Source organism: Sminthopsis crassicaudata, chromosome 3 (assembly GCF_048593235.1).
Source record: "Sminthopsis crassicaudata isolate SCR6 chromosome 3, ASM4859323v1, whole genome shotgun sequence".
Taxonomy (NCBI): Eukaryota; Metazoa; Chordata; class Mammalia; order Dasyuromorphia; family Dasyuridae; genus Sminthopsis; species Sminthopsis crassicaudata.
Window position 1 is genome coordinate 655,740,048 of NC_133619.1, and position 27,319 is coordinate 655,767,366.

A 27,319-nucleotide genomic window follows, 5' to 3' on the forward strand; every position below is an offset into this window, starting at 1 on the left:
TATAGTCATCTGAAAATAACCTTGGGCATCTTAATGCAAGTTAGAAGGAGCATAAGTGTTGTAGGAATAATATAATTTAATATAATTCCCCCTGCATTGTTAAAAATTATGGCCATGAAGAATTCTACAAAACATGACAAGCTTTATATGAGCTAATCCAGAATTAGGAAAGCAATATACACAAGAATTGCAATGTAATGGAAAGAGGGGGTGGAAAAGTTTGGAAATAAAAGTGAAATACATCAAAAATTAAAATCTTTCAAAGAAATAGGTTATGTCAGAATTGCCGGCAAAATGAGTAAACGAGTAGATTTGGGGAACACTAGTGAGGGAGCTATTGAGATCTTAGGAAAGCACTCACTACATAGTTCATGCTAAAAAAGACATGGTACAAAAGATGGTAGTAAAATACCTGACTTCAAAAGTGTGTGGATGTCAGGTTCAAGAGCAAGGTGATCTTGGCAGCATTAAGAACTGCATAACTTACGGAAAGCGCTTTGCTTGCCATTACCTCCCATGGATGCTGCCGATATCTTGTTTGCACAGTTATTGAGTTGTGGCCTCTGTTGGACTGTAAGCTCCTGGCATCCGTCCCCATGTCCTTAGCACTTGGCACAATGCCTGGCACAGAGGAGGACTGATAAATGCTCGTTGCCTTGACTAGGTGGTGTGAGAAAGACAAAGAAGTTATCACTACAGTTCTTTCAGAGATCCTTCCGCCTCTCTGGGGTCCCAAAGCTAGGAGAGCCCTGGGCTCTGTACTAATCATTTTCCTGGTCTATTAATGCCAAAATGAGATGGGGTAGGAGTGTAACATTTATTCTCAGAAGAAAGACCTGAGTTAGAATTGTTAACCAACAAGCATTTGTTGTGGCAGACGCACTGCTGGCTCTGGCTACACAAAGATAAAAGAAAACTATGCCAGTCCCCAAAAAGTTGACCAATATTTCATGGAGAAAACAATGGGAACATGTCTAAGTGAGAACAAGATGGAACTAACTTATCTAGTGCCCACTGTGTGCCAGCCTTGGGCTAAGGGCTTTTTACAAATTGTATCTCTTTTGATCTGTATTCAAAATGCATACAGAACAAACAAAAGACATGAGCAGGGAATTACTAGCAGCCCGAGGGAATAGGGAAAAGAAGGGTTGTTGTGGGTCAAGGAGCAAATTGGCTTTTCCTTTTCCAATGCATAAGGAGTAATGAGAAGGGAGCTCTCATTAACAGTGGGCATATGGAGATTGGAGGAACTGGGGTTGAGGGGATTGAGGAAGCGTTCTATCAGACTGATGTTATTTTCTAAATTTTCCAGTCTAAGACAGGCAGCTAGGGATGTCTGCTAGAAACCATGTGAAATAAACATGAGTCTCTTCATCAAATGTATAGATACAAAAAAGATTGGAAAATTATAGTAAACTATACTATGATGTGTAAAGGCAAAAACAAGTCAATGATATTAAATCTGTGGTCTGCACAGTGTAGTTAAGTAGGAAGAAGGCAACATGGGAGTAATGACATTACAAGATAAGCTATTTCAGTAATGACTTCCAAGGCCTTTGCTTTGAAAAGACAGCAGCACTAGCTGTTTCCCCAGCCCTTCAGGAGACCCTTTTGGATTTTTAAGGAGACTTGGCCAATTAAGATGTCTTCGTCTAATGTTGGAGAGGCTGTGGGAAAACTGGGACACTGATGCATTGTTGGTGGAGTTGTGAAAGAATCCAACCATTCTGGAGAGCAATCTGTAACTATGCCCAAAAAGTTATCAAACTGTGCATACCCTTTGACCCAGCAGTGCTACTATTGGGCTTATTTCCCAAGGAAATACTAACAAAGGGGAAAATGTTTGTGGCAGCTCTTTTTATAGTGGCTAGAAACTGAAAAATGAATGGATGCCCATCAGTTGGAGAATGGTTAGGTAAATTATGGTATGTGAATGTTATGGGATATTATTGTTCTGTAAGAAATGACCAGCAGGAGGAATACAGAGAGGCTTGGAGAGACATCAACTGATGCTGAGTGAAACAAGCAGAACTAGGAGATCATTATACACTTCAACAACAATACTGGATGAGGACGTATTCTGATGGAAGTAGAAATCTTCAACATAGAGAAGAGCTAATCCAGTTCCCATTGATCAATGATGGATAGAATCAGCTATACCCAGAGAAGGAACACTGGGAAATGAGTGTAAACTGTTTGCACTAGTGTCTTTCCACTCAGGTTACTTTTACCTTCTGAATTCAATTCTTACTGTGCAACAAGAAATTTGGTTTTACACACATATATTGTATCTAGGATATACTGTGACACATTTAACATGTATGGGACTGCCTGTCATCTAGGGGAGGGGGTAGAGGGAGGGAGGGGAAAATTCAGAAAAGAAGTGAGTACAAGGGATAATATTGTAAAAAAAAAAAAATTACCCATGCATGTGTACTGTCAAAAATTATATAATTATAAAATTAATTAAAAAAATAAAAATTCGAAAATAAAATACAAAATAAAAAAGATGTCTTCATCTGTCTTTCTGCCATTCTCATCTGCATGTACCTTCTTGCTGGGTCCAGAGGATAAAGATCCCATAAACTAAACCAGTGAGAAGGGAAAGACATCATTCCCTGATCTCCCATTATTTACTCTACCCCCCCAAAACCAACCTTTGTCCTCAGTTTCAGGTGCCATGGTGATTCCCACTACATTGGGAGTTGTAGCCATGGCAACCTTGGAGCCAGGATATCTGAAAGGATGCTGCAGCCAGCCAGACTAGTAGGGGAAACAGGCTAGAAAAAACCATGGCAACTCTCCTCGCACACCAGGGGTTTTGTCCTTGAAACTGGGGCTGGATGCTCCCTAGCAGGGCTTCTTCAAGTTTTTTCACTTGCAACCCCTTTTTCCCTGAAATTTTTTTCATGACTATGAGTATATAAGCATATAAAATAGGTTTGCAAAACAAATATTTACTGATAATCATAATATCACAACCTCTACATTTATTTAGTTATGAGACCCCATATCTGGTCACAAACCACAGAAAAAAATGGGCTCTATAGAAATTTAGCTAAGCCGGATTCTCTTCCCCTTCTCAAAGACTGACACGACACAAGCATAGAGAACTATTATCCTTCCCACATTTTGGAGGAGTGCCTTTGTTTGTTATTATGCCCTTTGAAGCAACTATTCCTTTGTAAATTGGAGGAGGGAGATTGACTTTGTCTCCAGTCCTTTTTCTCATCTTACTCAACTCCCAAACATGACTAATCTGGAACAATGCCCAAAGTTTCAGGTAAAAGGTGAAGCAAAATGATAGCAAGTAATGACCTGAGTCATGGAGGTAGAGCAGTTATATGAGTGACCATGAGATCAAAAAGAAACAAGAGTCGGCTCCTTTATCCAGCTCAAGAGGCCACTCAGTATAGGTACCCAGATCAGTGAATCCTTATTCTCCCAATAAGAAGAAACTGAGGCAGCTTTGTAACTGAGATATACCTACCAACATAGGGGGAGAAATTAATAAATGGGAGAGATACAATTTAAAAGGTCAAAACACTAAAGATTGAAAGAGGAGAGATATCACACCTCTCAGATTGGTTAAGATGACAGGAAAAGATAATATAAAGGAAGAAAATTGGGAGGAAGCACTCAGTATTAAGTGAATATATATATATATATATATATATATATATATATATCAGCTTTAAATCTATATGTAAAAGCTGAAAATAGGTTTCTGTATGTGTCTGTGTGTCAGTGTCTGCTTCAGCCTCCGTGTTTAAGGCTTGGAAAAATATCAGACTGAATTGTTGGCATTAGAATTCATTCAGAGTAATAATTCTTTCAGAGTGGTTCAGAGTATATTGGTTTTTGATCTTGGTAAGGTAATTTGGGATCTAATTTTGGGCTCCTTAAGATTAGGATAGTACAAGGAGAGAAAATCTTTTTCTCTTTCTTTCCATCTCTGCAGCAGCTTTGCATAAGAGGGGGGAGAGAAAAAGAAAAAATATACTTAATAGAGTGAAATAATGAGAAACTTTAAGCATGTAGTAATCAAAAGAGCATAGACTGAAAGGGATTAGAGAGTTTGGGAACCTTTAGAAAAATGGAAAAGCAGTATACTACCATTTTAAAAATTCCCGCAAAGAAGGAGCCTGGAACTTTGTTATCAGAACTCAGGCTTGTGGAATCATACCAGGAAGAATCCCAAGGTTAAAATCCAAATGAAGCAAGAATTGGTATTTAACTTTTTCCTGGCTTACTAAAGAGAAGAGGCTTGAATGAAATATCTAGGTAGATTTTAGAGAATTTCACAAATTACTGGTTAATTTTTTAAAATTCACTGGTTAATTTTTAGATAACTTTAAAAACTGGTATGTGCATTAAAAATGGAAAGTTAATTGGTTATGATAGATTGGTTCAACCTAAATTAATTTAGAAATGGATTCCTTCTGAAATTATAGAACCCAGATTTGGCTTGTTATTTAGTACCATGATATGTTATTGGAATATAAACAGAAAAATCAGCAAAATGTGGAAAATATGTTTTAAAATCTGTTGTTATATAAGTCTAGCTAATTCAGTAAATGTAATTTAAAAGATTGGGTATTTCCACTTTTGTTTGTGAATTAAAAGGACTCTTGGTAATTACTGTGCATGTTAAACAAGAGAGATAGATAGACATGATAGCATTATCAAAACAAAATACTTTTTATCTTTTTATTCCTTAGCTTTGAAAAGTCATTAAAATAAATGATAATCATATCAAATACCTAAATGTTTAATAAATCAATTTTGAGATCTTGTGATTTAGGTGCTACTTCAGATCCTAAACTCTTGCCATCTCATTGTCACCAAGTGGAAGCTAATGTGTACATCAGGGGAGAAAAGAGATAGATATAAAGATAAATATAGTTGTTTTTCTCTCTTAAAAAAAAAAAAACAATTAAAAACAACTTTAGAGTTTAGTACAAGATCTGCTATCTTGACTCTAGAATTTAACAATTTACAAGTCTTTTTTTTTTTCTCTCTCTCTCTTTTTTTTTCCCCCTGAGGCTGGAGTTAAGTGACTTGCCCAGGGTCACACAGCTAGGAAGTGTTAAGTGTCAACCAGATTTGAACTCCTGTCCTCCTGAATTGAAGGCTGGTGCTCTATCCACTGCGCCACCTAGCTGGCCCTACAAGTCTTTATGTAGTTTCTTCTGTATTATTATATCTCTGACAGTTAATTTCTAGGATCAAATCTCTGACGGAGCATGAATTACAATCCACAAGTTTTTTCATGGTTAATTATACTTATATTCTTGCTTCAATATTAACTCTTTCCTACTTACTAAAAATGAACACATTTTGAAGGCTTTCAACATTCATTATATTTGTCGATATTTTCTGGCATGAATTCTCTGATATTCTTTGGATATTCCTCTAAGCTAAGAACTTTCCCCAGATAATTATACCTCACGAGGTTTTTCACCAGTATGAGTTTTTTTGTGTGTAGTAAAGTTTTGCCTCTGCCTGAACGTCTTTCCACATTCATCACATTCGAAAGGTTTCTCTCCAGTATGAATTCTTTGATGTTGATTAAGACGGTAATTGTTGCTGAAGGCTTTTCCACAGTCATTGCATCGAAAGGGTTTCTCTCCAACATGAGTTCTCTGATGATCAATAAAGGATGCAATGGTGCTGAAGACTTCTCCACATTCACTACATTGACGGGGTGTTTCTTGAGGATGAAGAATTCTCTGATGGTTAATAAAGAATTTCCTTAGGCTGAAGTTCCTCCCACATTCATTACATCTAAAAGGTTTTTCTCTTGAATGAATTCCTTGATGTTCAGTAAGATACTTCTTCCGGCTGAAGGCTTTCCCACATTCATTACATTTATAGGGTTTTTCTTGGGAATGAATTTCCTGATGTTCAGTCAGATACTTTCTCTGACTAAAAGCTTTCCCACATTCGTGACACTGGAAAGGTTTCTCTCCTGTATGAATTTTCCTGTGTTTATTAAGATCTCCCTTCTGGCTGAAAGCTTTCTCACACTCATTACACTGCAATGGTTTCTCTCCAGTGTGAATCCTCTGATGTTGTACAAGAGATGAGCTGTGTCTGAAGTCTTTGCCACATTTATTACATTTATAGGGTTTTCCTTGAGCGTGATTTTTCTGATGCTCACTAAGGCAGGAACGATTTCTGAAAGCTTGTCCACATTTCTTACATACATAAGGCTGCTCTCGAGTATGAATGCTTTGGGGTCGAGTTAGTTGTGATTGTCACAGGCAGCTTTATCATATTCGTTACATTCAAAGGGCTTCTCCCCAGTGTGGATTCTCTTATGTTTCTTAAGGTACTCTTGCTGGCTGAAGGCTTTGCCACATTCATTACATACATAAGGCTTCTCTCGAGTATGAATGCTTTGATGTCGAATCAGGTGGTAATTATTGCTGAAAGTTTTTCTACATTCGTTACATTCAAAGGGCTTCTCTCCAGTGTGGATTCGAACATGTTGCTTAAGATATCCTCTCTGGCTAAAAGCTTTTCCACATACATTACATTCAAAGGGCTTCTTCTCACCAGTATGAATGCTTTGATGAAGAATAAGGGAAGAATTGTTGCCAAAGGCTTTCTGACACTGATTACACTTAAAAGATTTCAGTCCAGTATGAATTATCTTGTGTGTATTAAGGTTCCCCTTCTGGCTAAAAGCTTTCCCACATTCATTACACTTATAGGGTTTCTCCCCAGTATGAATTCTTTCATGTATAGTTAAGCATGAGTTGTTGCTAAAGGTTTTCCCACATTCATTACATTTACAGGATTTCTCTCCAAAATGTATTCTATGGTATTGAATGAGGTCTGAATGGTAACTGAAGGGCTTTCTGCACTTACTATACTTAGAAAGTGCTTTTCCCAAGGAGTGTTTACTATATTTACTTAGTCCTGAAAAGTGCTCAAAATTTTTTTTTAACTGTATATTTATGGAAACTTTTTCTCATTGAAACTGTCTGTTGTGGAAGATCTGACACAAGATTGAACTTTCTTCCAAAGTCATGCACATTCAACTCATTAAAAGGTTTTCTATGAGTGACTGTTGATTGCCAATACTGTCTCTCTGTACTGCCTTTTTGTCTGGCTGACCCAATATCACAATTCCAAGTTTCTTCAGACTTTGTATGCCAGAGACCATCTTTTGTGAATCTCTTCTTGGATGACTCTCTTATAGAATTTCCTTCCTTTGTTATTGACTTCCTGGTTTCATATCTTCTCATCTGAGTAAAGGAAGCTGAAAGAAGGAAAAAATGTTAAAATTCACTGATCTTCATACTCAGAAAAAAAGAAGTTATTTTATAAGTTCATTTTCAAAAGAGAATGCTGTTTGCTCAAGCATCAACTTCTGTATGAGGTCTTTCTGGGAGCTCTTGATGGGGGTTGAGGTCCCTTTAAGCTAGGATCTTTTGATTCACAAATCCTGGTCCCCCAGCCCCCACCGGATCTGAGCCAACTTGAGACAACACCCACGAGCCCCTTTAGGTATAAAAGAGCCAAACTGGAGCTCTCTCTTTGCAGGAGCCCTTCCCCCCAAACATGGTATCCTTCCAGCCATGTAAGGGTTCCCATCTGCCCAGCGACCACCTCTGGTCCTGGTGTTTTTCTACCTTTAACTTTACTTCCAAATCCTAATCCTTTTTATCAATCTAGGTTTTCGGGCCTATAAATTCCTTTTACAGGGAACTCTGCACCATCACGCGACTATCTTTGTGCCGACCCAAAAGGGGGTTCCCCTTCCCTCTCATCACTCTCAGCTAGTGCTTTCCCCACTAATATTACCTTGTACATTTTTTTCAACTAAATATTTTATTTTTTCCAATTACAGACAAAAACGATTTTTAATGTTCACTTTTTAAAAGTTTGAGTTCCAAATTATCTTTCTTATTTCCTTCGTTTTCCCTTCATTGAGGAGGCATACAATCTGATATGGCTTATATATGCAAATTCATATAAAACATGTTTCCATGTCAGTCATGTTGTGAAAGAAAACACATACTGAAACAAACATGAAAAAAAAATAGAATGAAAAAAGTATGCTTTGATCCGCAATCATTTCTTTCTTTGGAGATGGATGGCATTTTTCCACCCAAGACCTTTGGAACTGTCTTGGACTACTGTATTGCTGAGAATAGCTAAGTCATTCATAGTTGATCATCACATTGCTATTATTGTGTACAATGTTCACTTGATTCTGCTCATTTCACTTTGCATCAGTTCATATAAGCTTCTCTAGGTTTTCTGAGAGCATCCTGTTCATCATTTTCTATAGTATAATAGGATTCCATCAAAATTATACACCACAACTTGAACAGCCATTTTATATATAATACAAATAAAGAAAAGGATATACATATATCCTTTCTTTTTTGTAGCCCTTTGGGAAAAGACCTAGCAGCAATACTAAAAGTATGCCCACTTATACAATTCTATGGGCATAGTTCCAAATTGCTCTACATAATGATTGAAATTAGTTCACAACTCTAGTAATGGAGAATTAGTGTCTCAATTTTTCCACATCCCTTCCAACATTTGTCATTTTCCTTTTCTGTCATATCAACTAATCTAACGGGTATGAAGTGATCCATACTAATTATTTTACTTTGCATTTCTCTAATCTATAGTGATTGATCATTTTTTCACATGACTATAGATAACTTTGATTTCTTTGTCTGAATACTGCCTATTCATATCTTTTGATCATTGATCAATTAAGGTATGAATTATAGTCTTTTAAATTTGATTCAGTTCTTTATATATTTGAGAAATGAAGCCTTTATCAGAGAAAATTACTGAAAAATTTCCCCCAGATTTCTGCTTTTCTTTTAACATAGGCTACATTGGTTTTGTTTGTACCTTATGCCTTTTTTGTATAAGATATGCCAGTTTATGTGAATGTTGTCTCTATCAAAATGTAAGTTCTTCAAGGGCTTTTGTCTTTGTAACTTCAGAATCTAGAATAATATTTAGCCCATATTTATTATACGATAAATGCTTTTTGATTAATTTTTTTAAACATACATAAAAAGGTCACTTTTGAAAAGATAGAATAAACATTTTCAAAGGGAAATTGAAGACAAAAACAGTTAGGCATATAAATAACAGACATTAACATATAAGTAACAAAACACAACATTCCAGGATATGGAAATAATTTATTCTTTCAATGGAGAGCCACCATAGGCAATCTTTTGTAAAATATTTGCAAAGTGGAGAAATAGGAAACAAGTTATAAAAGCTACAGATCAGCAAGTTTGAAGTTATCTATGACAAAATTCAGGAAACTATTGTAAAGAGATGTTTTATGAGGCTTTAGAAGAAGAAAAATCATGGATTCAATAGCACAATGGCACAGCTGACCTTTATTAATAAAATTTCTGAACTAAGAGATGAAGGGATGGAAGGAAACTCACCTCTAACTGATTTACATTGAGGACTAGTAGCACAATGGTCAGTGCTGCCAGAAGACTGCAGAAAAACCATGGTTTGCAGAAATTCGTCCACATTGTCTACGTGTGTCTCCATCAGTCATGGAGGACACCATGCTGCCTTTGCTCCACCAATATTTAGAAATTGGCAGACCATCTGACAAAATCTTTCAAGAAGTCTTTATGGTCAAGATAATGAAATGTGCTGTTCTTCAAAGCTGGCACTCAACTCCTTTTTTCATGCCTTTGGTTTGGGACCAGAATGCTCTCCTCTCTCATTTGTACTTCAAAATCCTCTTCTTCCTTCAAGCACCAGCTCAAGCACTACCTTCTACCCGTAGCCTACATGGACAACAGGCTGAATAACTATCCAGGAAGAGTAACAAATAAAAAGATGTCCTCAACCCATAGGGAGTCCTCTAATAGCATGTCTTAGATATCATAGTTGGTTCTCTTGTGGTCTATGTTTTTATCAAGACATTAGATGAAATTATAAATAGCTGGTAGAAACAAGTATATAGGAAATAGTTAACATACTAGATAACTGAATCAGAAACAATTTTAAAATTATTTTTAAAAATTTTTAAATGTTAATTAATTTTTAATTAATAATTTGGTATAAATAACATAATTTATATTGACACGTTAATAAATAATTAATTTTAATTTTTTTAAACTCAACAGGCTAAAACAATGAATGTACTCTGTGATCCAGTGATACTTGAATCTTCATTGATCCTTGAGTAAGATACTCTATCTAAATAAGCATTTTTACTTGCTGTCTTCTGTAAAGGATTGAAACTGAGTTCATGCACTGAGCACTTAAGGCTAATTACCGATGGGACAATACTCCATTAGCATATGCTTAGAGAATGGCCCTGCCCACTATACTGTGCTGGCTTGAGCTGTTGGTGTATACAGAGAATGGTAAGAGGCATTGGAGGGTGGAGTATGACAAGCCAGAGTGACCTTTGGGTGGTGGGGAGAGAGAAGGAAGGTATGGAGATTCCTGTATCCATTCCCCTGACTGCTACCCCAAACAACCAAAAATAAAGATCAAGAACTTTTGCTTATCCTGACTCCAGCTGATTCTAAGGTATCCAGGGTGCTAACTCAGTCTTCACAATCCTCCAGACCTGAAACTCTCTTCCTCATCTTCATCTCTTAGCTTCTGTGACTTCCTTCCAGTCTCAGCTAAAGTCTCACATTTGTCAAAAAGCCTTTCTCAGTTCTTCCTAATTGTACTCCCTTCCCTCTATTGACTATCTCTAATTAATATTCTTTAATACGTTGATGGACATAGTTAACTGTTGTCTTCCATGTTAGACTATGAGATTCCTAAATGCAGGGACTATTTTTGTTTTTCTTTATATCTTTATCTTTATCTCTCCAACACTGAGCACAGTGCCTGGCACATAGTAGGTACTGAATAAATGTTTGCTGACTTGACTTGACATGAAATTTTAAGATAAAGGTAAAGACTTACATTGTGGTTGAAAACCTCATTTCCACAAATAGTTTGTCAGGAGTCACTCAAAAGGCCTGAAAATTCTGGTTGTCATGAACTCACTACAAATCAGTTTCTCATAGCCACTACAAAAGTTAACACCATTTTTTTTTTCTTTAGTCAATCAGGGCTAAGTGACTGGTCCAGCGTCACACAGCGAGGAAGTATGTGAGGCCGGATTTGAACTCAGGTCCACTCCACCACCCAGCTGCCCCTAGAAAAGCCTTTTGACATTCATTACTGTCAAGGTCATAGAAATCCTTGTCTTATTCTAGTCTGTTCTACTAGGCCTACATTTAGAGTTCTCAGCTTAGTTCTTGTTGCTGTCAGTAATTTTAGTCATGTCTAACTCTTCATGAGGGGGCTTCCTTGGCAAAGATACTAAAGTGGTTGGCCATTTTCTTCTTCAGCTCATTTTTGTAGAGGAGGAAACTGAGGCAAACAGGGTTAAGTGACTTGCCAGTCACACACCTAATAAGTGTCTGAAGCTATATCTGAACTCAGGTCTTCACTTCAGTCCCAGAGCTCTATCCACTGAGGTGCCTCGTTCAATTCTAGACACTGTATTTTAAAAGTGGTATGGCAGCTTATAGTTAGAAAGGCTTAATTGCAAGGTAATACTTCAACTGAGACATGAAGAAAGTAAGGAGCTCTTTGGAATAAGATATGCTGGATGGTCAGTGAAAGGGCATAGATATAGGGGAAGGAAAAGAAACAAGCAGTTATTAAGCACCTGCTGTGTATCGGGCTCTGTGCTAAATGCTTTACAAATATTATCTCTTGCTAGGAAATGGAGCGCCATGTGTGAGGAGAAGAAAAAGGCCATTTTGGCTAAACAGTAGAGTGTGGGAAAGGATGGAAGATACAAGTTTGGGAAGGCAGGCTGGGGCCAGATTGTAAAGGGCTTTACAAGACCTCTAAGAAGAGTCTATCTTTTATTTGAGAGATGATAGTCATTAGGGAAGAGCAAAAAACAATCAGACCAAATCTTATGGAAAATGAGTGTGGAATATGGGGAGAGAACGCAAAAATGAAAATCAACGATGGCATGATTGAAATAATCTAGATGAGAAGTCGGGACTAAGGCCCTGAGCTAGGGTGCTAGCCATGTGAGAAGGGGACAGATGAAAAAACTTGACAGTTTATCAGATTCAGGGATGAAAGAATGAGAAGTCAGGGATAATGCTGAAATCGCAATCTGGGAGACTGGAACAATGATGGAGCCCTAGACAGAGAGAAGGAAGTACTAGAAGTACCAGAAAAGGGTGGGAGATATGAATTTAGGAGATAAAGATTTCTCTTTGGAATATATTGTTTCCCCTATTAAACCCAACCCTCTTCTGAACTTTCTGATCTTTTTCCAAGACATAATCAGTTGCCCAGGTTCAAAACATCATTTACCTTGGAATTATCCCTAATTTTTCACTCTCCTTCATGATCACACTCAATCAGTTGCCAAGTCTTATCTACCTCCATGGTATCTCTCCTCTATTTCCCTTTTTCTCCTTTCCCTGATGTAGAACGCCCCCATCCCCATTCACCTGGATTACTGCAAAAACCTCCAAATGGCGCTCCCAGTCTCAGATCTCTACCTTCTCCCATCTCCTTCTCCATACTTACCAAAAGGATCAATCTACAGACCAGATCTGAATAGATATCTGAAGGAAAAAGGGTTCTGTGATTTAGAAGTGAGTAGAGAATGCATTACATGCTGGGGAGGGGGACAGGGCAAAGGTGTAAAGGCAAAGATTGAACTTTAGGAGTGAAAAAAGGGAGACCCCAGTGGTCAGGAGAGGAAGTAATGAATAATGGGGATGGAAATCGAGGTTGAAGCCAGATGGTGAAGGACTTTAAAAGCCAAAAAGAAGTTTATATTTTATACAAGGTGAAGTTGGTAAGCTTGGTTTTGAAAAAATAGTAAGTTTGAGAACTGGCTTTCCATGTAATTGGTGTCCTCTGTAATCATGTGTTTTCTTTGCTAATCCGAGAGGCTGATCCATGGGATTGCCGGAAAGCCAAAGCATCCGTAGCACAGAAAAGGTAAAGAGCCCATGTTCTTGAGGGAAGAAGGAGCCACTTCTGGGGGATAATGTAGAGGGAGTTCTTGCTCCAGAGTGAGTTGGATCAAATGGCTTCTGATTGCCCCTTCCAACTCTGACCTATAAATCTGTTCAGGTGGTAGGAGTAGAGTCGGGGAGAAAAGGAGTGACTTTTCTCTGAAACTGGAGGAAACTGTAATAGGAGAGCTAGCAGGAACATCCTTGGCTGAAACATGACTGACTGAAGGATATGCTGCTTTCCGGGACTCCCTTCTGCCAGTCTTCCATCACTTACCTAGAAAAGTGCATCTTGGGATGTCTCTGTCTGGGAACCACAGAACTTCCCTTCTCTCCAATTGGGAAATCACATCTGGTTTGGAAATGGGAAGCCCTGCTCATGAGAAAGAAAGGGGGACTACTGAAGACAGAGCACCATTCCAGTGCCTCTCTTAATTATTTCCTATTTTTCCTGTAATCATTTGCATTCATATATATTTGCTTGCACATTGTCTACACTATGAAACTATGAGCTCCTTGGAGGACCAGGACTCTCTGTTACCTCTTTTTGTATCCCCGGCACAGATGAACAAATTGCTTAAACATTAAACTTAAAATATTGCTTAAAACATTGCTTAACAAATGTTTAGTGATTTGAATTAAATCATATTCTTTCACTTTAGCAGCAAGCTAAATAAATTAAAAACTTTTTTTCCCCCAGATTTCCTTATTTCATGATACTCTCCTCTTCAAGGATTTTCCATTTCCATCAAAGTGGGCTAGTTGTGCCTGGACATGCCATTGCACTTCCTCCTTCCATGTTCCTCCTTGTATCAAAGAGAACAAGTCTCTGTCTCTCTGTCTCTCTGTCTCCCTCTCCCTCTTCATCTCCATCTCCCTCTCTCCCCCCTGTTTGTCTCTAGTTTCAATGCACTTTCAAGTCTCAACCAAATCCAGAAATGTTTTTGCATCACACACACACACACACACACACACACACACACACACACACACAAATACCTTTAGTTTTATTTGCCTTCTCACTGGGTAGGGGAGAGGATAAGACTAGAGAATTTGAAACTGAAGATCATCATCATAATAATGACAATAAGGTCTCTGTGCTTTAAAATAAGTATGTATAGATAATCATTTTTAAAAAGAACTGAAAGGGAAGCCGTTCTCCTTATTCTTAGGGCCTTCTTTCTGAAACACCCCAATTTCTCCTATACAAGCCTTGTTTGTACACAGTTGTTGGCATATGGTCTTCCCCATCATACTGTGAGCTCCTTGAGAGCAGGAACTGTTTTTGTTCTTCTTTCTATCCACAGTATCAGCACACTGCCTAGTACACAGCCGGCACTTAATAAATGCTTCTTGATTTGACTTTTAGTTCTTAAATATTTTATTATATAATGTACATAATATTTGTTTATTATATATAATATGAGTTCCTAAATATTCCTAAACAAATAAAGATCAAGTTCAGGATGAGTAAAGCAGAAACTGAAAATGACCTTGGAGACAAGCTAATCCACCATTTTAATGTTAGATAAGACACTTGAGGTCCCAGAGAAGTGACATGATTTGTCCACAGTCATATAATTAGAAAGAGGCAGAATCAGGATTAGAAGCCGAACTTCCTGAGGGTGAGCCCATTGCCCTTCCTGCTACATCATGCCTTGTAATGGACCTCCCAGATAGAGGCATTTTTGTTTGAGATATAAGTTGAGTAGAAAAGATGGTTACTGACCCAGAGGCTTCTGGGACTATTGCAGATGGGCCTCCATCATCCATGAAGCTGTCAAACTGAGATACCAAAAGCATGTGTCTGGTACAGCGCTCCCTTTATCAAAGATGTTCAGAAGCGCCTTCTTGTCTCCTCTCAGACACGTAGAATATGACTCAGTTTACAAAAATCTTATTGCCTCTACTCTAACAAAATTCCCAGCTCAGCCTTTAAAGCCAGCCCAACTCAATATGGCTCCCACCAGACTTTTTTTTCCAGATTTGTTTCATGGTACTCCCCTCTTCATGGACTTTCCATGCCCAGCAAAGCAGGATAATTTGCCTGGACATACCATTGCCCCTCCTCCTTCCACATCCCCCTTATCTCAGGGTACTCTCTCTTCACCCCTCCAGCCTCAAGCTTCCTGAAAAGCATTGCTCAGATTTAACCTATACCCAGCAGCCTCATCAGATCCCTCCCATTTCTAATTTTTATTATTTTTACGTTATATTTTCTTATTTTCACACATGTCGTATCCCCAACCACTAACTAAGACTCCTTGAAGATATGTTTTGTTTCCCTCCCCCAGCACTTAATAGATGCCTCATAAGTGCTTCAGACTTGCCCTGCTGACTCTCCAGTGATCAGATGGCAGCTCCCGGGGCCACGCACCCTTACCCAGAGAGACAAAGTTCTGGTAGTTCTCCAGCATCACGTCTCTGTACAGGTCTTTCTGGGCCGGCTCCAGGCGCCCCCACTCCTCCTGGGTGAAGTCCACGGCCACATCCTGGAACGTCACCAGCTCCTGAAAGAGCAAACTTTTGGGTGATGCAGTGGACGGCCCACTGGGCCTGGGATGGGCAACAGTTCAAATACATTTTCCTACAGATTTAACCATGTCCCTAACATTGTCTTACTCAGCCTCCAGTGACCCCTTCTTACCTTCAGGATTAAATGGTGGGCATTTAAAGCGCTTCATAACTCGGCCCCTTCCCACCTTTCTAGCCTTCTCCTTTCCCCACACTCTCCAATCCAGCTCTACTAACCTCCTCACTATGCCTCATCTCTCATCTCTGGGCCTTTGCGTTGGCTGTACCTCACACCTGGAGTGTACTGCCTCCTCACCTCTACCTCTCTGGTTTCTCCCAAGACTCAACTCATGGCTCTTCCCTTGGGACTTCATCTCCTGGCAGCCCTGATGCTCAGCTGGAAGACAACCATGTGCAACTAAGCCACCACATCACACAGGGATGTCCTCGATGCTGGAACATCCTTCTCCTCTTGTGAACAGCCAGATAACCTGAACTGAACTGAATTCAAATTTGACCTTAGACACTTACTAGCTATATCACCCTGAGCAAATCCCTCAAGTTCTGTTTGCCTCGGTTTCCTCACCTATAAAATTGGGATAACAATAGCAACCAACCTCCCAGGGTTGTGAGGATCAAAGAATATTACTTGTAAAAGCACTAAGCACAGTGCCTGGCACAAAAGGAAGCATTATAGAAATGTAAGCTTCTATAATTATCATTATCATCATTATTAAAAAGGCCAAGGTGGGACAGGCCACAAGGATGCTGAAGGGACAAATGGGAATTGAACCTCTGTATCCAGAGAAGAAAAGACTCAAGGGAGACACGGTTTTTGTCTTCGAATATTTACAGGACCATGTGATGGAGACTTATTCTGCTTGAATCAGAAGGGCAGATCAAGGAGTAATGGGCCCAACTTACAAAGAGGTCCATTAAGATTTGAGGCAAGAAAAGCTCTCTTGTCCTCAAAGAGCCATCCAAAAGGCAAGCAAGCTTTCTCGGGAGGGAGTGAGCTCCCCCTTACCAGAGGTCTTCCAGCAAATTCCAGATGGATTTTGATGGATCCAAGATCCAGATTCTTGATCATTTCTCCTCATCAAAACCCTTGATATTGTCAAATGGCTCAACAGTCAAAAGAAATATATTGGGGTTTTCGTTTGTTTGCTTGTTTAATCGGATAGCTAAATGGCAGGGTAGATAGAACACTGTGTCTCAGAGTCAAGAAAACGTGAGTTTGAATCCTATCTCAGACATTAACTAGCAAAGTATCCCTGAGCAATGAACTTAAAAAAAAAAAAAAAACTCTATCTGACTCAGTTTCCCCATTTGTAAAGTGGGGAATATAATAGCACTTACTTCACAGGGTTGTTGTGAAGTTTAAAAGAGATATTATTTTTACATACTTATTACAATAGAAAACACTAAAAACAACTGAATTCAAGTCAAACCCAAATATAATTTTTGATCCTGAGTCTGAAATATATATCCTTTCCATTAAGAAATGGTACTCAAAAAGAATCCAAAGTTATATATACAATCAGTTACATGAGACTATTTTTCTGAAGTTTTTTTTTAATCAGAGAGTATTATAGATTCAGAGGAATTGTTTATTTGGAAGTAATATATGTGTCAAAACAAAGCATATCAAATTTTAATACAAGGAAACAAAATAATTTAGGGGGTACAAAGTTAATAGACTCAACTATATAATATCTGCCTGATGAAATGTGAGAAAATTTAAAAAATAAAATGAATGGAATAAGAAACATGATTCTTTCATCTTTTGCTGTTTTGTTTTTGAGGCAATTGGGGTTATAAGGTTTGCCCAGGGTAACACAGCTAATGTATTACATGTCTGAGGGGGGATTTGAACTCAGATCCTCCTGACTCCAGGGCTATTATTTTATTCACTGCACCATTTAGCTACCCCCATGATTCCTCCTATGCATGAATCTTATAGCCTTCATTCATAGATTTTATAGAAAATTGATATAAGTGATTACAATATAATTACAACATACAATGTAATTGTGTATTTACAATATACAATATAATTACAATTGATATAAATCTAATCTCAAATGGAGAAAGGGTAGTTAGTTCACAAATTAGGAAATATGCCTTGCAACAATAATGATAATAACTAGCATTTACATAATGCTCTATGGTTTACAAACAATATCTTACTTGAGCCTCACAATAGCCCTGGATTTCTTCATTTTATAATTGAGAAAGCTCAGCTAGAAAAGTTAAATGACATGCCCAGGATCACCCAGCTAGTGAATGTGTGGGGCTGCATTTGAACTCTGGTCTTCCTGGGTCCAGGTCCAGTACCCTATCCACTAGCTAAAAAAATACTTTGAAAAAATGTCCAATATCACCAATTACTAAAGAAATAAAAAGTGAACACACAAGGAACTGCCTTACACCAGGTGACAAAGTAACAAAAAATTAACCGAAATGATCAAACCTAAAGTTAGGGGCACTGGGAAGAAACAGGAAGACTTATACATTTTAGTGTCTATGAATATCTCTGGCACTTCCAAACTCTCTTCAGTCTAATAAATCCTTCATTCCCTAATTTTCTGTCTCTATATTTCCAAAACTTCCACCATATCTTGATAACTTATTTCCCCACTTCCTTTCCTTTACCTTTTCCATACCCTCTAGAAGAATTCATTTTTTCCACAATCAAGCCAACAACAAGCATTTATTAAGCGCTTATTATGTGCTGGACACGATGCTAAGCACTGAGAACAGAAACACAAGCAGAAGGCAGTCTCTGAACTCAAGCTTAACATACATTCTACTAAGGAAGATGACATATAAAAGAAAAAAATTTTTTCTCCAAGCAAAAAGAAAATATACAAATATACAAACTTGGGGGAAACTTAGCAGGGCATGATAATGAAAGGGGAAAAAAATCTACCTAATCCTGGAAGGCCAAGTGAGAGAAAATCCTAATAGTCAAATTAAAACAAAAGAGGTAGAATAAAAAAAAAAAAAGTTTTTTAAAGCTTAAAAAGTTAACAATATGGTTAATGGAAATATGTTTCTCACAATTGCACATGTATAATCTGCAATTAATTGCTTCCCTTCTCAAGGAGGTTGGGAAAGAGAGGAGAGAATTAGGAACTCAAAATTTTGATTGTTGTGAGGATCAAATAGAATAATATTTCTTAAGTGCTTAGTTATAGATATTACTGCCAATGTCTGACACATTGATGGGATTTTCCAAGAGGAAAGGGGAAAATCACTGGATATAGGAAGGGAGAGAAAGATTCATTATTTTTAGTGCATTACCAATAACAATAACTAGCATTTATTTTATGCTTTAAGGTTTACAAACCACTGTATATACACATTTTCTCAGTGAATCTTCACAACAGCTCTCTGAGGGGAGGCTATTATTATCCCCATGTTAGAACTGAGGAAACTGAGGCAGACAGGGATTAAATGACTTGCCCACTTACAACTAGTCAGTGACTAAGGCTGTATTTGGACTTGGGTATTCTGGACACCAAGCACAATGCTCTATCCACTGCAGCACCAAGAAACGAATCAATAAATGGGATCTAATAACAACAGATTTCTTTTTAAAGGAAAACACCCCCCCCAAAAAAATGAATGCTCAAAGAGGAGACTTCTGCAGCAGCCAAGAGGCTTTCGGGCAGCATTCACTGGACTAGGATACAATGGGAGAGCGTGAGTAGGTATAACACATCTCTGAGCCTCAGTTTCTCTGTGTGTGAAATAGTGGGGAGGAGTGACGTGACTTCAAATACCCGTTCCAGCTCTAATCCCCTCCTAAATCTACCCATGGCCTCCATCAGATTTTCTATTTGTTTGGCAGAGAATAATCAAGTGGCAGGACCTTGGATTGGATTTAGACGCAGGGCACCAGCCAAGGACGAGGGAAAGAGGTCTGAGAAATAAGGTGCTATTTCAGAAGAGGCAGGAAAGCCTAACTCACCTGGGACTTGTCCATCAGGTACCCAGAAGTCCCTCCCTCTACTTCCTCCTTCACTCTTCTCATTCGGGGAAGGACAAAATCTTGAGGAACCAGAGCTGCAGGGGAAAGAACAGAGGTCATATGCCAGTTGTAGAGGGCAGCTCGCAGAGCCTCCAGGATACGATCGCTCACGCTAACAGGCTGGGACCTCCATTTCCCCAGAGCCCAGAGACAGCCTTGCCAGATCTTAGATCACCACCGTGGGGCCCAACAGGGCAGCTTCCCAGAGATGGAAAGAGCTCTGCTCAGAGGATCAGTCACAGAATCTCCCACTCTGCCGCGGGCGATTCTGGGTATGATACTCAGTCTCCATTCTTCAGCTGCTTCACGTTTTGAAGGGAGGAGCAAATCAGTGATTTCCCTCATGTCAGTAGCTATAACATCCAGCTTCTCCTCATCCTAAGAGAGCGTGCAGGGCACTGAGAGGTTAAGTGTTTTTGTCTACACAGCCCACAAATACAAGATCATAGGCCAAAGACCCAGGGGAGGAAGGAGACTGTACCTCTAGCTTGGGCTCTGACAGCCACTCTCTTGAAGCCTATGCACTCCTCATAACCATGTCTCTATGCAGGATTCCAAAGAAAAGCAATTATTCTGAAATACGGTCCCAAAAAGATTTTAGCTCATATATCCCAGGTTAAGAACACTTCAGTCTTAGAAAATGGAAGTGACTTGTCGCAGATCGCGCAGGCAGGCGGCAGCAGAGGTGGACTAGGCCCCAGAGCTTTCGGCACCAAGGCCAGCTCCAGTCCCCAGCTCTGCTAAGCGGCCTCTTCACACCAAGTTGAATATTTTCAGTCAATTTCTAATTTCCCACAGATTTGTGGATCTATGTGGTTAGGTCTCTCATGGTAGAGATCGGGGTAAGGGGGACAAGAGCAGGAGCCACGGGCGGGATTTAGGCCTGATGTCAGGAGGAATATGCTTCGGAGGCAGGGCAGCCCTCCAGCAAAAGCCAGAGCACCATCATCAGGTATATTTACAGGAGGGAATCCTGGGACCCTCCCCTTCCATTCCTGCCCAGCCGTGGGTTACTGCGCCTGCGCACCTGAACCCACTCCTCCGGACAACGCTTAGGACGACGTTCGGGGGCTCCCCTCAGCACCAGTTTAGGGGATCCCTGGGCCGGTCACTTACTCTGCGGGGATTTTGGGAAATGGAGGCGTATTAGAGAACACACCCCGAAGAATTGTGGGAAATGTAGTCTAAAGAAAAGCACACGGTCCAGTTAAATGTGTAGTAAGAGGAAGTGGGGAGCCCAGGAATATATTTGGGAGGAAGGTTAATTTAATTCAAGAAAGATTTGTTAAGTGTCTATCGTGTGGAGGGTCCCATATTAGAGAGCGAGGAAAATGGGAACGGTTTCTGTACCCCTCATGTTTGGAGATTTGGCCATAGGCAACAGCTGCTAAGAGAAATGCGTAATTAGATTGGTAACGTGAACTGAATTAGATATGTAACAGGAGGAGGTGGGGGAAGAGGAGGAGGAGGTGGGGGAAGAGGAAGAGGAGGAGGAGGAGGAGGAGGAGGAAGAAGAAGAGAAGGAGGGGGGAGGAGGAGGGAGGAGGAAGGGGAAAGACAGGGGGAGGAGGGGGGGAGGAGGAACAGAGAGGGGGTAGGGGAGGAGGGGGAGGAGGAGATGGGTGCTTTATAAATGGGTGTTAAAGAATGCATACAAAGCCATCAAAGAGCTTAAGAAGGCCCAGCCAAAGGGAATCAACCAGGAAAGACCCATTATCTTAGTGAAAAGGAAGATTGAAAAGAATACTATATTAAAAAAAAACAAAAAACTAGAAGAGGAGAACAAAGAGACTTTAAATTAAAAAAAAAAAAGTTAAACTTTACTCATGAGCAAAAAGAAGTCCCTACTTTATTTATTTATTATTTTTTTTTGGAGAAAGAGGGAAGGCCGCATGCTGCGATGGAAAGAGCTCTAAACTTGGAGTCATAAGATTCAAATTTGAATCCCAGCTACTGCCACGATTACGTTCAAATCCATTTAAAATTCCTGGGTCTCAATTTCCTCACTTGTAAAAATGGACAAGTTGGACAACACAACATTTGGTCTTCCAAATCTAGTTTTGTATTCCTGCATAAAGAACATTAGTCTGATAGTGCCATGACTTATGGACTAAAAAGGAGAGGGAAACAATAAAGAGATTGTAATAGCCACCAGAAGATGGTCACGAAGTCCTGAACTACACTGATAGAAGATACAGATGTTAATAGAATTACAATCACAGATAAAGATGGACAAGGTTGAATTTGTTAATAAATTTGAAATGTGAAATGAAGTAAAGAAAAGGTCTAAGAGTCTCTTGGAGTGCTAATCTGAGAGTCCTCCTTAACTTTGTCTCTTCCTCACCTCTCATACTCAAGCTTCATTCCACAAGTATGCAAGAAGCACCTATTGTGTTACATCTCCCACCTCTTGTCTTTGCTTTGGTTGTTCTTGGTTTCTGGCGTGCACACTCACCTCACCTTTGCTTCTCAGATCTTTTGTTTCCTTCAAATTTCTGCTAAAGTAGCACCTTCTCCATGAAGTCTTTCTTGATCACCTTAAGGGAGGTGGAGTGAGGGAGGGGGAAGCAGAACATTTAGATCAGAAGCTTATCCAATCTGCCCTTCTCAAAGAATGGACATAGCAAACAAGAAACATGTCAGTTTCTTATACATCCAGAAGATCTGGTTTTCCTTTAAGCTAAAGGCTTGATTGCTATTTCATTAATGGAGGTAAATATGACTCCAAGCCTTATATTCAAGGCTTGATTCCCTTCCTGTAATGTTCTTCTCTAAAATGTAATCATTCTCTGGGAGCAGGTTTCTTGGGGGGCTTCTGGAGGCAGCCTTTGTTCAGTTCAATAATCCCAAAATGCAGCCAGGAGTTAAAAGTCCAAATCCTTTATTGTCTCCTTCAAAGTCTTATCTCCTTCACTTGGGGTTCAGCTAGTTTTCTTAGAGGCCATCTGTAGTCTTGGTTCCGAGAGCTTAAGCTGCCTTCTCTACTTGTGAATCTGCTCGGCTGAATCCTGGCTCTGAATTTCCCGGAGTGCATCCTGATTGAGGCTCCTAGCTTATACATGCTCTCTTAAAGGTATGAATCTTGTGGAATTGTAGTAAGTACTATGTACATCTAGAGAACTATTGTAATGCCGGAGAAACTGAGGCAAGATAGAGATTAGAGAGTTTTCTTTAATATTTTATTAATTGGAGAGTTTAATTGACTGGACAGGACTCTCGTCTCAAAGTATCCAGTTATGAATGGGGGAACCATGAACACTTTTATAGCTCTTCAGACAAAGGAGAGGAAAAAGCGGGAAAATCAGGATGGGGGGAAGTTATAAACTTTTACTAAAAGCCAGAGTCAGGATGTTTGAATAACAGAAGTCAAGACGTCAGTGAAGTATCCGAGATAGTCTTATCTTTTGGAATATCTTAGAAGGGCCGTGTCATAAATTCTTGGGGCAGAAGGAGCTAGGAGCCAGGAAGTCTGATCTGCTCCTCATCTCCCATTGACAATTTATAACTTTAGAGCAAATGGTCCTCAGTCTTAATGAACCAGGGGGGTTTTATGACTTAGGGGACTGAGGCAGGACAGTTAAGGAAACTCAGGACAATGAGGGAAACTAGTGCAGGGAAACTGAGGTAGAACAGCTCAAGGAGACTGTGGCACAACACTATTAAGTCCCATGCTAAATTAGATAACTATTGTCTTTATCAATTACAATGACTTAGCATCTTGTAAGAATCCTAAACACCTTTCCCTAAAAATTCAGCTTCACAATTGATATGCACATAGAAAGTAGCAAAGAAACCCATTTATCCAATTCCACAGGAAAACAGAAATCAGAGAAAGTACATACATTTACATAAGTATGCATATTTGTTTATTTTCCACAGTGAGGGTAACAGCATGCAAGCTAGGAGGAAAACTAGACAATGGGAAAATCTCAATACTTATACCAATAACTAAGCTGTAGCTCTGATAAATGAGGGCTAATAGAAACTGTTAGACAAGCTTAGTTCAGGGTTTCCTGACTGAAACAGTACCTGCAAGTATTTGTTTGAGCTCAGGGACTACCTAGTGCTGTGTGAAATAAATCTAGAATTTTGCTGTGATTGAGTTCATCTAGAGGGTGAGTGCAAAGGACTGTTGGTATGCCAAGCTCAGGGCACAGTTTGCTTGCTGGGCCATAGCTCAGTATGTCTCCTAAAAGTATTTTGGTATTTCCCCTTTTGGCCAAGGAACCCTTTCCCTTCTGGCCACTAAAGAAAAGGCAGGCATAAGCCAAAATGCCATGAGAGGCTAGTTGAGCCAGAAAAAGATGTCAAGTCTGTGGGCTTAGGTTGGTACATTTTTAATCCAGGAGGTCAATTCCTTAAAGGTACCTGGTAGGGAAATCTGTCCCAGGGATCATTGCAAAACTCCCAACAGGGTATATAGCATTAACATATACAATAAGGGGTCTGGTCTAACTATTGTTTGTTACAAACACAAAAGAGAAGGAGGCCAAAATATATAGAAGGGAAAAATGCCAACACATTCTTGAATCAGGGCCTTGGTGATTAAGCACATAAAAAAGGAAGAAATAAAAACTAGACTGGGTACTCAGCCCTCATCTGGAATCTTGGGTCAGGTGTTTCATTTGAGTATCAGAGGCTTCTGGGTCCATACTAGACAAACCTTGAGGTCACCAGAAGGTTTTGCCATCCCTCAAGAGTCCATCTACTTTGTTCAGACGATCCAGGAGAATAAACCTACAAGTTTGACAGCTGTAAGAGTAGCCAAAAGGACGAGGCAGAGGCCCTTAGAAATAGTGAGGGATTGAGCAATATGAGGCTAATTTTCAGATAAGGGTTGCAGGAGAGACATAGTTGTGAGAAAAATCCTTACATCAATCTTTGGATCTGAGTTTCTGGTCAGCATCACATAGGTCCTTGGTTAAAGATCTCTAAATAGCACCATTTTCTAGCCACACAGAACTAGATTTGAATGCAGTGAAGTTTTCTACTAATCCTCGAAATTGAATGTGATTTTATAGAAAGACAAACATTAGATTAGACCCATAATTGAATAGGTACTAAGCTAGTTTCAGGATTAAGTCACAAAATGGAATCATTGTGATTTGCTGAATTTCTACTATTAATCACTTCCTGGCTTAATCCCTTCCATCCACTATACACCAAATATATTTTTTTTCAAAAATTCATAATCACAATTACATTAAGTGAAGTTATATTAGTGTCAGGTTTCGGATTAGATTACTTAGGGGGCTCACAGCAGGGAAAATTCACATGTTGGCAAGGTAACAAAGAAAAAAAAAAAACAAACCACAATTTCAAGGTTGAGATCAGAAATCAACCTCAAAAGCTGAGACTAGAGACAAAAGAGCAAAACAAAAAAATTAATAATTATACTAACATCAAGTCCCCTTGAATCCTAGTAACCCATACTCAATGTCCACTTAGCCAGTATATTTTGAATCTCAACTGTTTCATGTAGTCATCTTTTCTTAGAAAATAGGTTTTATTCTCCAGTATACCAGTGAAGGGTCTCTGTTTCTTTAATTCCAAAACAAGAGGTTTCTAGATAATTCAGATTTAATATAATTTAGTACAATCATTTAAATTTGGTCCTCCCATTTGAAAACATCAAAGAATTTCAGTTTACATAACATTTGCTGTTTCTAAATCCTGTTTCTCATGTAAAACTTTTTAAAAATTCATGAGTCCAACCCGATAAAATGAACTTTTCTGACTTTTAAAATTATCAGATACTTTTTCAATGGGAAAGTAGTGTCACTTTCTTTATCATCAAAGATATCACTATCTTTATCAATTTATGTGTAAAACCCTCAATTCAATTTTAAGAAATTATTACTAAAACATATGCAAAGCTTAAATTTTCATGATAAATAAGTTTGGAAGTCAATATGTATATAAGTTTAAAGAAAACAGTCCAATCCTGATGCTTTCTCAAAATTTACTGTTTTAATTTAATTAGAAAACTTTTTATATTGCATTTCTGTCTTATTAGTTTGCTTAATCATTTCCCCCTTAGAAGGATATCATCCTTGAATTATAATTTGACCACAAATATGGGTTAAAATGATGTGATGTTCATACTTACATCCTATTATCGTAAACTTAAAGGTATTCTAGTATCAAGCTATTATTTAATAATTTGATTAATGATTTTGATTAATAATTTGATATGGTACTTTCAAAACGTCTTGATTATAAATATTTGCTGTAAAAGAGGGACATAGTTATAACAATGTTGCATTACAACAGGGTAAAGACTCCCTTAGCTCTGTTTGATTCTAGTCATGTCATATCTAACAGCCAATGATGTAATCTCAAGATTATTTTCCTTTTCAGGTGGTCGGGAAATTTCCTTTTCAGAAAGGAAATAATACAACCGGGAATAAAAGTCAAAAGGATTCTGCCTCAGGCTAGACCAAGGTCATCCCCAAAATTTTCCTAGGCACAGACATCCACCTTTAATAGTTTCCAGACTGTCACACATATAAATTTCTATTATTGGCTTTATGACAATTCAGACAACTATCCCTGTAATCAATGCTCAAAACAATACTCAATTTCAGTGCTAGGAATTTTTACCTTACATAGCAAAATTTTACTAACCACAACTTCGGGGCTTGAGTATCTTTCCTGATATTTTCCTATTATTGGCATTTTGTTTATCCTTTACTTATAAATTAAAGCCACACATATTCTGGTATATCAGACATTCAGCGAATACATAATAAATAACTCATCATTAATATGTTGATTTTTATTTTTTTAAAAAGTCCAATTCATGAGTAACAGCATCCAGATTAAAAAGTCTTTTTGTCCAACAGTATTTTTGTTACAATTTCTCAAATTTCATTATACAAGACAAGTTAGAAATGCAATAGTAACAAACAATGTCATGAAACAAACATTTTACAAAAACATACACACAAAATGACAAGCAGCTATAAACAGACACAAACAGATTTAACAAGGCATGCAGATACAACCCAAAGCCAAACATATATTTCCTGGTTTAAGAAAATGTGAAGTTAATGAAATGCGTCTTAGCCTGCAGGGGAACTGAAGTAGAAACAGAGCAGGTAAGAGCCTCCTGACTTTTGCAGGCTAGAACCAAACAGAAGAGGAAGGAACGTTTGCTTAAGGGAACATAGTACGAAGAAAAGATCCAAGTGATCCAAGATGAATTATAACTATGCAAAGACTAAGAGAGAAGTTTATTTTTTATAAGGAGGGAAATAGCTTGCAAGCAAGAAGAAAAACTAGACACATGTGCTGCATCTCCCCAGTGGAGGATATGTTTTAGTGGAAGTAAATCTCCATACTTATACCAATGGCTACACATGAGCTGTAGCCTTGACAATGAGGGGTAACAGCAACAGTAAGACAAGTTTGATGAGAACTAGGTAAGGAGTACCTAATTGAAATTAGGTTTAATTGAGGTCTAGTGGCAGGTTCAGGGTACAGGGAGTCAAATAGAGCTCCCCTGCAACCCTTTTGGATTCGGCACAAGGATACAGAGTTAAATGAGGTCTAATAGTGATGGGGATTGAGGTCCCTTTAAGAACCCCCCCTCTATGGCTGACCTTTGATTTACAAATCCTGGTCAGTGGGTTTTCCCCATCCCCCACCGGATCTGAACTAACTTGAGTTTTCCCAACCCCCACAGTTTAAACCCATGGAATTCTATTCAATGCTGACCCTGACTGAAAACCCATCAGGAGCC

At 38.8% G+C, this 27,319-nt stretch overlaps 2 protein-coding genes across 3 annotated transcripts; both read right to left on the reverse strand.

Annotated features, from left to right (window-relative positions):
* Positions 1-6,126: 6,126 nt before the first annotated feature.
* LOC141562679 (uncharacterized) lies at positions 6,127-9,516 on the reverse strand. Its single transcript, XM_074302684.1, has 2 exons — positions 9,447-9,516; positions 6,127-6,978 (listed from the first exon to the last, which is right to left on the reverse strand). Exons 1-2 carry the CDS (start codon positions 9,514-9,516, stop codon positions 6,248-6,250), a joined length of 801 nt encoding a protein of 266 aa, XP_074158785.1. The 3' UTR covers positions 6,127-6,247.
* A 52-nt stretch (positions 9,517-9,568) lies between these two features.
* Positions 9,569-20,961, reverse strand: LOC141564729 (zinc finger protein 69 homolog B-like). Of its 2 annotated transcripts, XM_074307597.1 has the most exons (4): positions 19,516-20,050; positions 15,409-15,535; positions 13,303-13,398; positions 9,569-9,803 (listed from the first exon to the last, which is right to left on the reverse strand). In XM_074307597.1, the coding sequence occupies exons 1-4, from the start codon at positions 19,633-19,635 to the stop codon at positions 9,793-9,795; spliced, it is 354 nt and encodes a 117-aa protein (XP_074163698.1). In that variant the 5' UTR covers positions 19,636-20,050; the 3' UTR covers positions 9,569-9,792. The 2 variants fall into 2 exon arrangements, 1 of the variants encoding a protein (XP_074163698.1); XR_012488691.1 differs by lacking the exons at positions 9,569-9,803; positions 13,303-13,398 and adding an exon at positions 20,057-20,961 and having other exon boundaries at positions 14,525-15,535; positions 19,516-19,610.
* Between the last annotated feature and the right edge of the window lie 6,358 nt (positions 20,962-27,319).